Below are 13,456 nucleotides of genomic sequence, written 5' to 3'. Positions count from 1 at the left end.
TGTCCATCCTTTTGCAGTCTGAATCTGTTGCTCCTCTTCTGTTCGCTCACAACAGCCATGCATTCCACTTTCATGGCACTTAGCACATTTAATTGTCCATTAGACTGTGAGCTCCCTGTAAGGCAGGATTTAGTGTTGTTTGTTATTGGATCCTTAACAAGATAATATCTGGCATATGATAAGCATTCTTTTAGTTATGATTCCTCTGAATCTAAGTGACCGAAGTCCACTTCAGATGGTTTATGCACAGAAAGGAATTTATTGGCTTGTACAACTGGAAAATTCTAGGGTCATTGGGTGAAGGCACGGTGAATCCAGGGCTGAAAGATGTCATCAGTATCTGTCTCATCTTTGTCTCATTTTTCTCCTGTGCTGGCTTTGTTGTAAGGCACATTTCCTGCTTCCTGTGTTGGCTCCTGTTCTTGCCTGCTCAGGGTTGGCATGGCCCACGGCTGGTCCTCAGACCACTCTTCTCCGTTATTGCTCGTTCTCTGGGTGACCTCATCTCATACCACAGCTTTAAATACGTCTTCTAAATTGATGATTTCCACATTTATGTTTCTGGCCTTGACCTCTTGCTGAAGCTCCAGATTTACATATACAGCTTCCTATTATGTGCTTCTAATTGGCCTCTGAAATATGTGAAGGCTGCATCCAAACTTTTGATTTTCCCCCAGCATAAAACCTGCTGTTGCTCTACCAGTGTTTATTGTTCAGTAACTGGCACCATCAATTACTCATTTGCTGAGGACTGGAACCTGAGTCCTGATTTTCTTTCACTCTCACCCACTTATACTCATCAGTCCTATCTTCAAAAGGTATTCCACATTCACCTGCTTCACACCTCCTCTGCCATAGACATCTTTCATTGCTGCTGCCAGAACTTTCTCAGTCATCTTTCTGTCTCTCCTCTTGCCCTCTGAATCATCACACAGTAGCCAGAGTGATCTTTTAAAAATTACTGTACCTCTTGTCACTCCTTGCTCAAATAAACCATTCAGTGCTTTCTTATTGCAACCTAGAAGCAAATCCAAAGTACTTGTCATGTCTTGGCTTCTGACTGACCACCTCATCTTATTTCTTACTACTTTTACTCCTGCTCATTAGTTCCATCTGGTTTTACTGTTTTTCTTTGAATATCCTGAGTTTGTTCTGTCCTGAATCTTTACACCCCTGTCTTTCTGCATGGAACCTTCCTTTAGATCTTTGAGTGGCTAGCTCTTTTAGGTCTCTGTTCAAATATCTATCATTTCGACTGAGAGACCTTCCCAGCACTTTATGTTCAGTAGTGTTTCCTGTAAACTCGTATCGCTTTACTCTCTTTTATTCATTTGTTTAAGAGCACTTACCACTATCGAACATTATACAAATCTTATTTGCTTTCTTGTTTATTGTTGGTTGCTAGAATGTAGGACTAGCTCCATAAGGCCCTGGAGTTTGTCCTGGTCATCATTCTATCCAAATCACCTAGAACATGTGTTTACAAACTATGGCCCATGTTCTGAATCCAACCCACTGCTTCTTTTTATAAATATTTATCGGAACACAGCCAAGCTTGTTTATATATTGTCTAGGGCTGCTTTGATGCAATAGTGACAGAGTTGAGTAGTTGTGATGGAGACCATTTGGCCTGCAAAGCCTAAAATGTTTACTATCTGGCCCTTTATGGAAAAGTTTGCCAACCCCATCCATTGAAGGGTTTTTGATAGTAATACTTGTCGAATAAGTCTAGTGATTGATGGCATTGTTGTCCTTCAGTCACTTTAGGCTTATCTGGTTCTCCTGAACCAGATGAGTCTTTGGTGAGAGATCCCCAAAGGGTCTGTATCATTGTCCTCTAGAACTCTATACCGGCTTCTTCATTTTACGTCAGTAATCTATTCCTGAAAATCAGACATTCTGTGCAAAAAAGTGGCTAAGAGCCTACTTCCTTCTTAAAAATAGGGACATTATAAAATGTTACGTGTCTACCCAAAACCTCCGTCAATGTCTTAAAATAGAATCAAACTAGAATACTGTTCAGCAATAAAAAGGAACAACTGTTGGTACAAGCCATAACTTAGGAAAATCTCATGGTAATTATAGCAGAGTAAAAAAACAAAAGCCAATGAATCCCCAAAGATTAAATAATGTATCATTCCATTTACATGACATTCTTGAAATGACAAAATTATAGAAATGGAGAACAGATTAGTGGTTGTCAGGGATTGAGGAAGGATGCTTGAGTTATAGGTGGGTGTACCTATAAAGGGGTACCAAACCATTCTGGATCTTACCTGTGAGAGGGGATCTGTGAACCCACATTATTAAATTACATAGAGCTAAAGACATGCTCACAGCTACTCATGAGTAAATGCACAAGTTAACCTGGGAAACCTGAGTAAGATCTGCATATTGTGTCACTGTCAGCATCTGGGTTGTCACATGCTATAGTTTTACAGATGTTACCATTGGGGAAAACTGGGTGAGGGTACACAGAGTTTCTCTTGTATTTTGTAAAACTACGTGTGCATCTACAATGATCTCAAAATAAAAATGCTAATTAAAAAAAAACCCAAACTTGGTAAAGCACCTGTATATGTAACAGACTGTCATGTTAGGATGTATACTGCTTAAAACATTTCTTTCTGATTACCATAGAATTAGTATAGTTGTCAGCAGACAGTTGGCTTTGTATGCGGGAACACGGAGCCTCTTAATGCCACCATTATGCCAGAAGTGCTTCTTAAATGTCTGTACACAGTTCTGACTTTTTACCAACAGTGTATGGAATGCATCTTGTGATTTTGTATGTATGTGTATATCTTTTTGTGAAATGTTGTCTGGAATACTTTAGAATATAAAAAAAAGTTTCTCCTGTAAACATTGACTGGCAAGTGTATTGAGAAGTTTGGGAATTAGAAACAAAGAGGTAATAACCAGATGGATGTTTGTGAGGCATGCAAGTGTCTCTTTTTGGGTCGCATTGTCATCCCAGGGGCAATGCTGTTTGTTGGGGTGTGCAGTCACATGCCCTCCCTTGGGGTCACAGGCTGTCAGGTTTGGGCTCATTCTTGAAGGAAAAAGCTGCCAGGTTTGGGCTCATTCTTGAAGGAAAAAGAATTCATGTTTTCCAAAGAAGGAAAAAAGGGGATGCTGAACAGGGGAAAAAGTGGCAGATAGCCACAAGAACTGTCAGTGTTTGGCGAATGCATGTCCTTTTCATCATCTGCTTCTGCTTCAGGAGGTAAATACAGTTTAATTTCTCTGATTTTTGTTGGAGTTGAATTCTGATGCATTATTACTGGAAACAGGAGAAGCAGAATTCCTTGATACTGAAGGGTAGACGGCCTAGCCAGTGTCACTCTGCCGATAAGTGTTGGACTGAGACTCAAACCCAGCTCTTTCTGAGACCAAAATTTGTGCTCTTAATCTTTACACCCACTGCCTCCCTTAGAGGACGACACTAAAGGAAGGGTGGCTGGGATGTGCATGTGTGTAATGCGTTTTCCCCACTGCCTGGCACATGTAGATTCAGAAAATCTATTTATATATTTTTCAGATTATAACTCATTTTCTTCTAGTAGAGGATGCATCGCCATTGAATCAGTGGACTGATATTTTTCTAATTTAATGCTACTCACATTTAACCCATTGGAAATGTTACTTAACTGTTTAACAGGAGAAGGGAGGTTATTTTCTGGAGCAGCTTTGCAAGCTTTGTCCAAATTGCTGTGTTAAGCAACTGTGGGTTACAGTAACCAGATCTTACAACGAAGGAGAGTGGCATTTATTTTCCATAGCACATTTAAATCAAAATTTGTTTATGAGGTATAAAAACATTTTCTAGGTTTCTGAACTGAATGAAATCTATTTTACTCATGTTGAGTATAGCATCGCCTTTGTATGCATGTATGGATATGGATAATAAATGACGTTCATTAAAAAAAAATTTCCCTGAACCCCCCTGCCTTTAGGACTGTCTCTGTTTACCAGTGAGGAGTTTGCCTTTCATTGTCTGTTGGTTCTGCCTGCAACTGTTCACATACTTTAAAATCAGTAATAAATGAGAAAGATTGAGAGAAAGAAAAAGATGAGAGGAGAGACCTTCATGCAATTTGTTTTTTAGCAAGTGTGGAGAATGATGTAAAGTGTAGTTAGTGCTTTGGCATCAACAATGTGATTTGTGAATGTTAGCTTTTCTGTAATGACATTTAAATGATGAATTTCAAGATTAAACTGAAGAGTTCCTTAGGAGAACTTAGCTGAGTTCTCCTACATGACCGTTCCTTGTCCTTGAAGCCTGAGGAGCCAGGTTCATCTGAATGGTGCTTCCACCAAGATATAGAGATACTGTCACTCTTTAGCAGAATGGTTATTAAATAGAACTAAGTGTGAGCTTACTTTGCCTGTATATATTTCTTACATTACATACTGAATTTTTTGATAGACAATATGTGGTTCAAGTATCAAAATGCATAGTTTCCCCCCAGCCATCTACCTAGTTCCTCCAACCACATGCCCTAGTTCTCCTCACACTGTTGGGCTTTTTGGTTTTTTCACTAAATAGTGCATTTCTGAGATTTTTCCATATTCCTGTATAAAGACCTTCCTCAATTTAAGATCTTTCATTGTATGAATGTACCAGGATTTATTTCATCAGTCTCCTCTCGATGGGCATTCCGATTGTTTCCATTTTTTCATGGCTAGTAAGTACTGCCATGAGTAGCCTTGGTTGCACATGTCATATTGCATGTGGACAAGTATGATTGTAGAATAAATTCATAAGTGCAATTATTGGGTCAAAAGGAATGTGCTGTTACAATTTTAACACACCAGGTTGTCCTTCATAGCTGTTGTGCCAGTGTCAACTCCCCTGTCCCACATCATTACTAATAGTGTTAGCAAGGGTTGGATTTGCCAGTTCTGCCAAAGTGTAAACTGACCTTCTTGCACAGTTTTATTTTGTATTTTTCTTACGAGTTGGAGAACCTTTTTTTTCCTTTATGTGTGTTCTAATTTTCTTTACCTATTTTTCTCTTGGGATGTTGTTCTTTATCAGTGTATAGGAGTATTTTCTAGATTAGGGATACCACCCTTCATATAAAATAAAATACTTATATTTTTCTGTTTTTGTATTTTGACTTTGTTTGTGGTACTTTATGTTTTAGTTTTTTGAGACGGAGTCTCTGTCACTCAGGCTGGAGTGCAGTGGTGCACTCACGGCTCACTGAAGCCTCAATCTCCCAGACTCAAGTGATCTTCCCACCTCAGCCCACTGAGAAGCTGGGATCACAGGCGCATACCACCATACCTGGCTGATTTATTTTTTATTTTGTAGAGATGGGGTCTCACTATGTTGCTCAGGCTGGTCTTGAAGTCCTGACCTTAAGCAATCCTTCTACCTTGGCCTCCCAAAGTACTGGGAATACAGGTGTGAGCCACTGTATCCAGCCATGTGGTACTTTTTTATGTAAAAGTTTTTGATTTTTTTAGTAGATGAATTTATCAGTCTTTTAAGAAAATGTGTTCCAGAGTTTTGATAATAGCTGTAAAGGCCTTTCCTCTACTAAGGCTTTCCTCTAGTATATAATTTCAATTTATTTATTTAAGTGTTTGATTTACTTGGAATTTATGTTTGTTTAAATGTTGCAATGTGGATTCACTCTCATTTTTGTTTCAGATGATGCTGGTGGTCCCAGCAACAGAGCACTGTCATGGCTGAGACCTGTGTCCCCTTTTCCTCCGTCCTTGCCCTAATCCCTGTACCCTTACTACTCCATCCATGGACAACTTTTTTACTTCAACTTTTGCTTCCTAAACACACATTCCAGCATGCAGAACTTAGTCCTTCCTTTACTATGTCTCAGTTCTACTATTTTAAGTCCTTAAGGATTTTATAAACATATTGATCAAATCACATTTATTGAGCATTTATTAGGAGTTTTTTGGTTTTTCAAGAAGAAAATTTCCAAAGTGAAGCAGACCCAGTCTGTTTCCCACTGTTTAAGAACTGTTTATATGTATTGTCTGATTTTATGTTGTTTAAGGTAGAGGGTAAATTGTTATTCCAGTATGCCCAGAAGCAGAAGCGATAGTTGGAGATTTTAACACCTGATTTTCAGCCATGGGCAGAACTCATAGACAAATATCAGTATAGACTGATGTTTTATACATTATATAAACCTGACAATATGGATCAGGCTTGTCCAACCTGCAGGCCGCATGCGGCCCAGGATGGCTTTGAATGCGGCCCAACACACATTCGTGAACTTTCTTATAACATGAGTTGTTTTTGTTATTTTGTTGTTGTTGTTGTTAAGCTCATCAGCTATTGTTAGTGTTAGCATATTTTATCTGTGCCCCAAGACAGTTCTTCTTCTTCCAGCATGGTCCAGGGAAGCCAAAAGATTGGACACCCCTGATACAGATGATCTCGGTAGTACTGTCGTAGGTAGCCACCTTCACCTGAGTGATACTTATAGACCTTCCCTCAGCACTTCCAAACTCCACTTTCTTTTCACCTGTATGTGTCATGTTCACCAACTTAGACTGTAGGTTGGGCTGTAGAAAAGTCTCAGTAAATGTGTAAGGGATTGAAATCATAGAGTACATTCTCTTGCACATAAGATGATTTCTAGAAAAATTCCAAACTTTTGGAAATTAACACATCTGATTGATTTGTCAAAGAAGAAATCACAGGCAAATTAGAAAATATTTTGAACTGAAGTATCAAGTTTTGTGGGATAAAGCAAAAGCAGCCAAGTGTGGTGGCTCATGCCTGCAATCCCAGCACTTTGGGAGTCTGAGAAGGGAGGATAGCTTGAGGCCAGGAGTTCAAGACCAGTCAGGGCAACATAGTAAGGCATTGTCTCAACCAAAAAAATAAAAATAAAAAAAGCTGGGTATGGTGGCACATGTTTGTGGTCCTATCTACTTGGGAGACTGAGGTGGGAGAATTATTTGAACATAGAAGTTTGAGGGTGCAGTGAGCTATGATCGCACAACTGCACTCCAGCTAGGGTGACAGAGCGAGACCCCATGTCTTAAAAAGACAACAACAAAAATGAAAGCAGCGCTTAGAGGAGACTTTATTGCTTTGAATGCTTCCTTTTTTTTTTTTTTTTTTTTTTTTTGAGACAGAGTCTTGCCCTGTCGCCCATGCTGGAGTGCATGGAGTGCAGTGGCACGATCTTGGCTCACTGCAACCTCTGCCTCCCGCGTTCAAGAGAGTCTCATACCTCAGCCTCCTGAGTAGCTGGGATTACAGGCATGCACTACCACGTCCAACCTATTTTTTGTGTGTTTTTGGTAGAGATGGGGTTTCACTATGCTATGTTGGCCAGGCTGGTCTCAAACTCTTGGCCTCAAGTAATCCACCCACCTCATTCTCCCAAATACTAGGATTACAAGGTGTGAGCCACCAGCCTTGAATGTTTCTGTTAATAAAGATTTGAAATCAGTGACCCACAGTTCTACTTTTAGAGGATAGAAAAAGAAGAGCATAGTAAGTCCTGAATAAGTAAGAAAGAAGGAAATAAAAGACGAAAGCAGAAATCAATGAAACATAAGACAAAAACAGTAGAAAAAATTCACAGAGGCAAAAGTTGATCTTTGACCAACAAAATTGTTCAAGAATAAAGAAAGAGAGCAGTAATTACCAACATTATGAAAGAATGTGTAGTTATCACATCAATCTTCAATAAACTCAAACCTTAGTTGAGGCAACTTTCTTCACCTGAGACACTCTGAAGACCCACGCTTTTGGGTCCTGATTTCCTTTTGAAGCCGTAATAGTATTTTATTACTTATAGCTCCCCCAACACACTGCTGTTCTTTCCTTCTTGCTGTTTTTCTAAGTCCTTTCTTCCACCTCTAATTTAAATGCTATCTTCTTTTCCTTCTTCTAGGGATTGCCAAAATACCTCCTCTAGCCTCTTTGATCTTCTTGCCCCCTGTCCATCACCGCCTCTTGCCCCCAGCCTGTTGGTTAGATACATTTGTTTCTATTATATAATCCTTAATGTGTGTCTGTCAGCACTTAACATGTTCTTCTGTAAATTATCTGTCGAAATATGGGTCTTTATTGTTTGGAGAATATATTTGGAACTATGGCTTGTGACTTGGAATATTGTGTTTTGATATTCCTATGGGGAAATGCTTTGAATTCTAAGTACTTGAATTATGAATGAGCTTTAAGATCTCAGTTTAGTCTGTGTATCCAGCTTGGAATGCATGGATTTCTATTGACCTGCCCAGATTGATAGGAATACTGTTTGAGAATTCCAAATATTATCCGTTATTGTTAGGAATATTTTACATCAGAGTGTTGATCAGCTGTTTTAAATGCTGTAGAGGAAATAGAGTATGTATTTGAATTTTGCTTTTATGTGAAATGACAATGTATTGTAGTAGTTAATATGCTTTGTTTGGTTATCAGACTGAATATAGTTTTATTGTATTGTATTTGTGAAGTGATTAAACTATGTGTCAGTATATTTAATGCTTACAGTCAATTTTTATTACTATAACCTGGTTATAAACAGTATATTCCTTAGTTCTTAAGTCTTTTCCTCAGATGCCTTCTGGTAAATATAATTCAGAATTAATTAATAATACTGTTGAATCTTTTCAGTTGTCACAGGGGTGCTTTGAAGAACTATGCCTATAATCTTTGCCTTGGGGTTTCCCTAAGTTGATCTCTAAGTTCAGATGAGTGCATTGCTTGACAATGAGGATGTTTTCTTGGTAACTTGAGAATTCTTAAAGAGTGAATAATCAAGCCAGTAATGGAAGTGTGACAAGTCTTTCTCTGGTTCATTATAGCAGTTAGCTTCTGACTAAAACAATTCAGTGTGTTTTTTGTTTATACCTGATCTTGTTACTAAATGAAGAATTTTTCTTTCTCAACTTAGATAAAAGCTATAGTAGCCCGTGTCTTCCTGTTGAATCAATTTAAATTATTTCAATAAAGCTTTCGGAAGTAAAATTGGAGAAAAATATTTTTAGGATTTTTTTTTTCCTTTTAGCTGCTAATAGATTAATAGTATGTGAACCTTTTAAAACATTTAAGATTACAGCAAATAAAAAATTCACTGAAAAGAAATGCTTTTGTGCTTATAAAATAGATAAGGGCATGTCATGTCTCTTTTACTTTGTTTCAAGTAACCAAACTTTCCTCCTCTTTTTTCCCTAGGGTCTTGATTATTACAGACCTCTTTCTGAAAAGCCCGGAATTGGTACAAGCCATGTTTCCCAAACTGAACAATCAAGAAAGGTAACCCCCCAGCCAGCATGATTTTCAGTATTTAGCATTCCATATAGGGTATTCTGTGCACGTGACTGAAAAGCTGTGTGGTTTCTGAGTTGGCACAGAATCTCTAAATGCATGTTTCTGTGTTGGTAATGGTTTTAAATTGGTTGGTTAACATTACAGCTTAGCCACAATAGGCAGTGATTTATGGAGGGTAGCAGGATCCAGGTTGGTGCCATTATTCAGTAAATGCATATTAAGAAAAACGTTAAGAACAAAATCTTATGCATGTGCCTGGATTTTAGAATAGTAATTTATGTAGCTGTGTATTACAGTTGAATATTTGAGGTGTACTCATTTGTTTAGGTCATGGGTGTTATTTGTGATACACTTTGCTAGGTTTGTAGGCTTCTGATGGATAATTCGGACTAAAATAAAATTGACACCTGTCCACAATGTTACAGTTAATGTAGTAGGAAAAGCAGTGACCTAGGAGTTCTAAGACACTGGCCCTGTGCCTTGCTATGATTATAGTTCTTCATGTGACCTTGTTGGGATTCAGTTTCGTGTGTGTGTGTGTTTGTGTGTGTATTTTTTTTCCCTAAACCTCTATGGTAAGGTACAAGGCATTCAGTTTCTTGACCTGTAAATTAAGGGGATTGAATAAGTAATTTGCAGTACACTTTTCATTTCAATAGCATATATTTTTCCTAACCTTATTAGAAATGTTGCCTTAGGAAAATAACAAAATATATTCAGAAACTACAGATCTAATGATGAAAATTTCTTAAAGTTGTTAATCTTTTGATTGTAGTCATGAGTTTTAGTGGTTTTGGACTTTTTACTTATTTAGGTTTCAGTACTGAAGCTTTGTGTACTTTTTGTAGTCTTTTATTAATTAGGTCATTTTTCTTCTTTATTATCTTTAACAAAAAGGAAAAGCTTATGCTAAAGTCATATGAAATGCCAGGTTTATAAGTCCAATTCCAGTGCTCCTTTCCCTGTATGTATACCCCCATTACAGATAGAGAAGTATTTGTAGTTTTTTGACCTAAAAGAAATAATACGATATACAGTGCTAAAAATTAGTAAGTTTTTTTGCAGTAAGGAACACCTGAATACAAGAAGAATGCACAGTTTAATTGTATTTTTAATATTCAAGCTGATATTTTCCATAGTCTGTCTAAATTATCTATTTTTAAATGATTTATTACATAACTACATGGGAATGGTAGACTAAAAATGTTCTATTTTTATTGATAAAGTTGTATCAGGTGCATCCTTACTTCATTCAAGGTTCTGCTCAGTTGCCACCTCCCCTTGTCGTTGCTTTATTTTTCTTCTGGAGGAGATGAGCTGTCATTTCATCGCATCATTCATTCATCGTGTCATGTCACATACCTGCTTGTTACTGTAGCACATTTCCATTAGATTGTTGGTGCCCTGAGTGCGAGGATTCATCCCTCCTTATTCTTCATTCCACATTTCCAGTCAGTGGTTGGCACATAGCGGGTGCTCAAAAAGAAAAAAAAAGTGTTTCAGTGAAAGCATGAGTGAATGATTGAATATTCTTACTCAGTAAAGTGTTCAGCTAGTATACTGATTAATGTAATATTATCTGGTAAGTTGGAAACCTCAAGGTTAAACTCACCTTCTCCACTTTACCTTTTCAGTTCATACTGGTCAGTAAACCTTATCAGTTATATCATCCCAAAGTCTTATGTATTTATTCTCTTTTTTGTCACAGCCCTAGTTTACCCTATGGAATCTTTGACTAGATTTTGACGATAGCCTTTGTCAAAAAATTGTGGTAAATCACACATAATATAAAGTTTACTATTGTAACCATTTTCTTTTTTTTTTTTTTTGGAAAGGTATAAGACAGGGTCTTGCTGTGTGTTGCCCAGGCTAGAGTGCAGTGGCTGCTCACAAGTGTGATCATTGTGCACTACAGCCTCAAACTCCTGGCCTCAAACAGTCCTCCCACCTCAGCCTACCCAGTAGCTGGGAGTACAGGTGTGGGTCACCATGCCAGACTACCATTGTAACCATTTTTTAATGTATAGTGCAATAGTGTTAAGTATGTTCACATTGTTGTGCAGCCAACCTCTAGAACTTTTTCATTTTGTATGTCAGAAACTCTGTACTGATTAACAATAAACTACAATGAGATACCACTTGATACCCATTAGGATGGCTACTATCAACAAACTGAAAAGAAGAAGTTTGGGCAAGGATATGGAGAAATTGGAACCCTTGTGCTTGTTTATTTCCCACTGGTGGGAATGTAAATGGTGCATCCACTGTCTTAATCTGTTTTCTGCTGCCATAACAGAGTACCGGAGAGTGGCTAATTTATAAAGAAAAGAAATGTATTTCTAACAGTCTGAGGCTGGGAAGTCCAAGAACATGGCACTAGCATTTGGTGAGGGCTTTCTTGCTGTGTTATCCCATGGTGGGACGTGAGAGGGCAAGTGAGTGCATGTGAACATTACAGAGACACAGTCCCTGTCCTCACTGTGAGAGTAATAACCATGCATTTTTATGTACAAGAGTGAAAGTGCTATGTAAATTCTTAAGCTTTTTTCTTGTGCTGGTTCTTTTCATTGTTGTCAAAATTAGTGGACTTCTTCACCCAGAGGCTGGTAGTCTATTTGTGCAGATTACTTGGTGGGGACATTTTGGATATAGACTCTTATCAATTCACATGACATGTTTCAGCAAAAATGAGAGCCTACATTTACATACTTGTCTGGTCTCCTTTCCAGGTGAATTGGAGTGAATATTAACAAATTGGACGAGCTGGTCATGGTAAACAGCTTGTGTAGTTTTCAGGTTTATAATGTGTATGTACAGCATCGTAGTTAAGGACAAATGCTAGTGCTGCCACTTACTACTTTGGATAGGTTAATGAGGATAGTAATAGTAGCTACCCCATGAAATTGTCGTGACAACTGATTGAAGTATGTATAAAACTCTCGGTGCCTGGCATGTAATGATCACCCCCGTAAACGTGTTGCAGGATAATTGACTTTGGCATCAGAAAGAGTTCAAATACCACCTCAGTACGTCTGTAACCCAGGGCAAATACCTTAATCTATAACGTGAGCTATTGCTATTTCTGCTTCCATGCTATTACTACTATTACTGCAACTACAAGTATAACAACTACTACTTCTGTGCTGATGACCTTGCCGTTTTCTCCAGGTAGCATCACTGTTATGTATAGAAGGCACCATGTAGCCCTTGTCACTTAATCCTCACAAATGCTGTGAAATAGGTATTATTCTTGACATTTTCCAAATTGGAGTTCTGAGGCCTATGGTTCCAGCTACTCGGAGGCTGAGCCAGGAGAATCACTTTAACCCGGGAGGTGGAGGTTGCAGTGTGCTGAGATTGCTCCACTGCACTCCAGCCTGGGCAACAGAGCGAGACTTTGTCACATGAAAAACAAACAAACAAAAAACAGCAATCATAATTTTAAGGCAGACTATGTAAGTACTGTATTTAATCAGGAGAGACTTAGAAATAGAACGCTAACGACAGCCAGTGATTGAGAGAGAAAATTATGGCAGCATGGCTCTGCTTGGAGGGATGTGTCTGGTGAAGTCAAAGCAGCCTGAGTGATGATTTCTGGGTTAAGGGAGCAAGACTTTCACACCAATGTGTAATAATTCTAGACAGCTAACCTCTAACCCCTCTAGCTGGGTCTTTCCTACTTTTGCATCCTTCACACCACAGTGAGTAAGTCAATGAGTAACTAGCATTTGTTAGACCACTTGTATTCTTTTATATTTTCAAGGAAGAGATAGAGGGTTGGGTGGAGTGTGGTGGGGGGACCCATATGCCAGACCAAAGAGCTTTTAGACTCATTCCTTAACAGTGGGAACCATTAGAAGGTTTAAATGGCAGATGACTTAATGTAAGTAGGATAATTTAATGAAGGATAGTCTATTCTGAGGTGATATTCAAACTTAGTTTGTACTTTTATATTTTAAAGATTCATTTCTGACTTTGCCCCCTTCTTTCCTTTGAAATCACTCAGTACCCACATTGTTAGCTCTCTCATCTTATAACGGTATATAATAAAGCTGCATTATGTAGGTGGCATCTGCTGGGCCAGGGAGAAGTTGGGCCAGAGGAGGCTGGCCTGTGTGTCATTGTGTAAGGAAGGCAGCATGTGTGCTTCCACTGCCCTTTAGCACTTGCAGATCTCCCTGCACT

The 13,456-nt window shown here is 38.4% G+C and overlaps 1 protein-coding gene across 2 annotated transcripts in view; it reads left to right on the top strand.

The window, feature by feature from the left end:
- The window catches only part of ATXN10 (ataxin 10), a 175,723-nt gene that overhangs the window by 37,766 nt on the left and 124,501 nt on the right, over positions 1-13,456 (top strand). The window contains exon 6 of one of the 2 annotated variants that reach the window (XM_045363453.2): positions 9,176-9,256. The exons of the other annotated variant lie outside the window; for it this stretch is intronic. Coding sequence (XP_045219388.2) covers positions 9,176-9,256 — 81 coding nt within the window. The remainder of the gene's footprint in view (positions 1-9,175; positions 9,257-13,456) is intronic. 2 annotated transcript variants of the gene reach the window in all.

This window comes from Macaca fascicularis, chromosome 10 (assembly GCF_037993035.2).
Source record: "Macaca fascicularis isolate 582-1 chromosome 10, T2T-MFA8v1.1".
Classification (NCBI taxonomy): Eukaryota; Metazoa; Chordata; class Mammalia; order Primates; family Cercopithecidae; genus Macaca; species Macaca fascicularis.
Note: the sequence above shows the minus strand (reverse complement) of the source record. Positions and strands in the feature narration are given on the sequence as shown.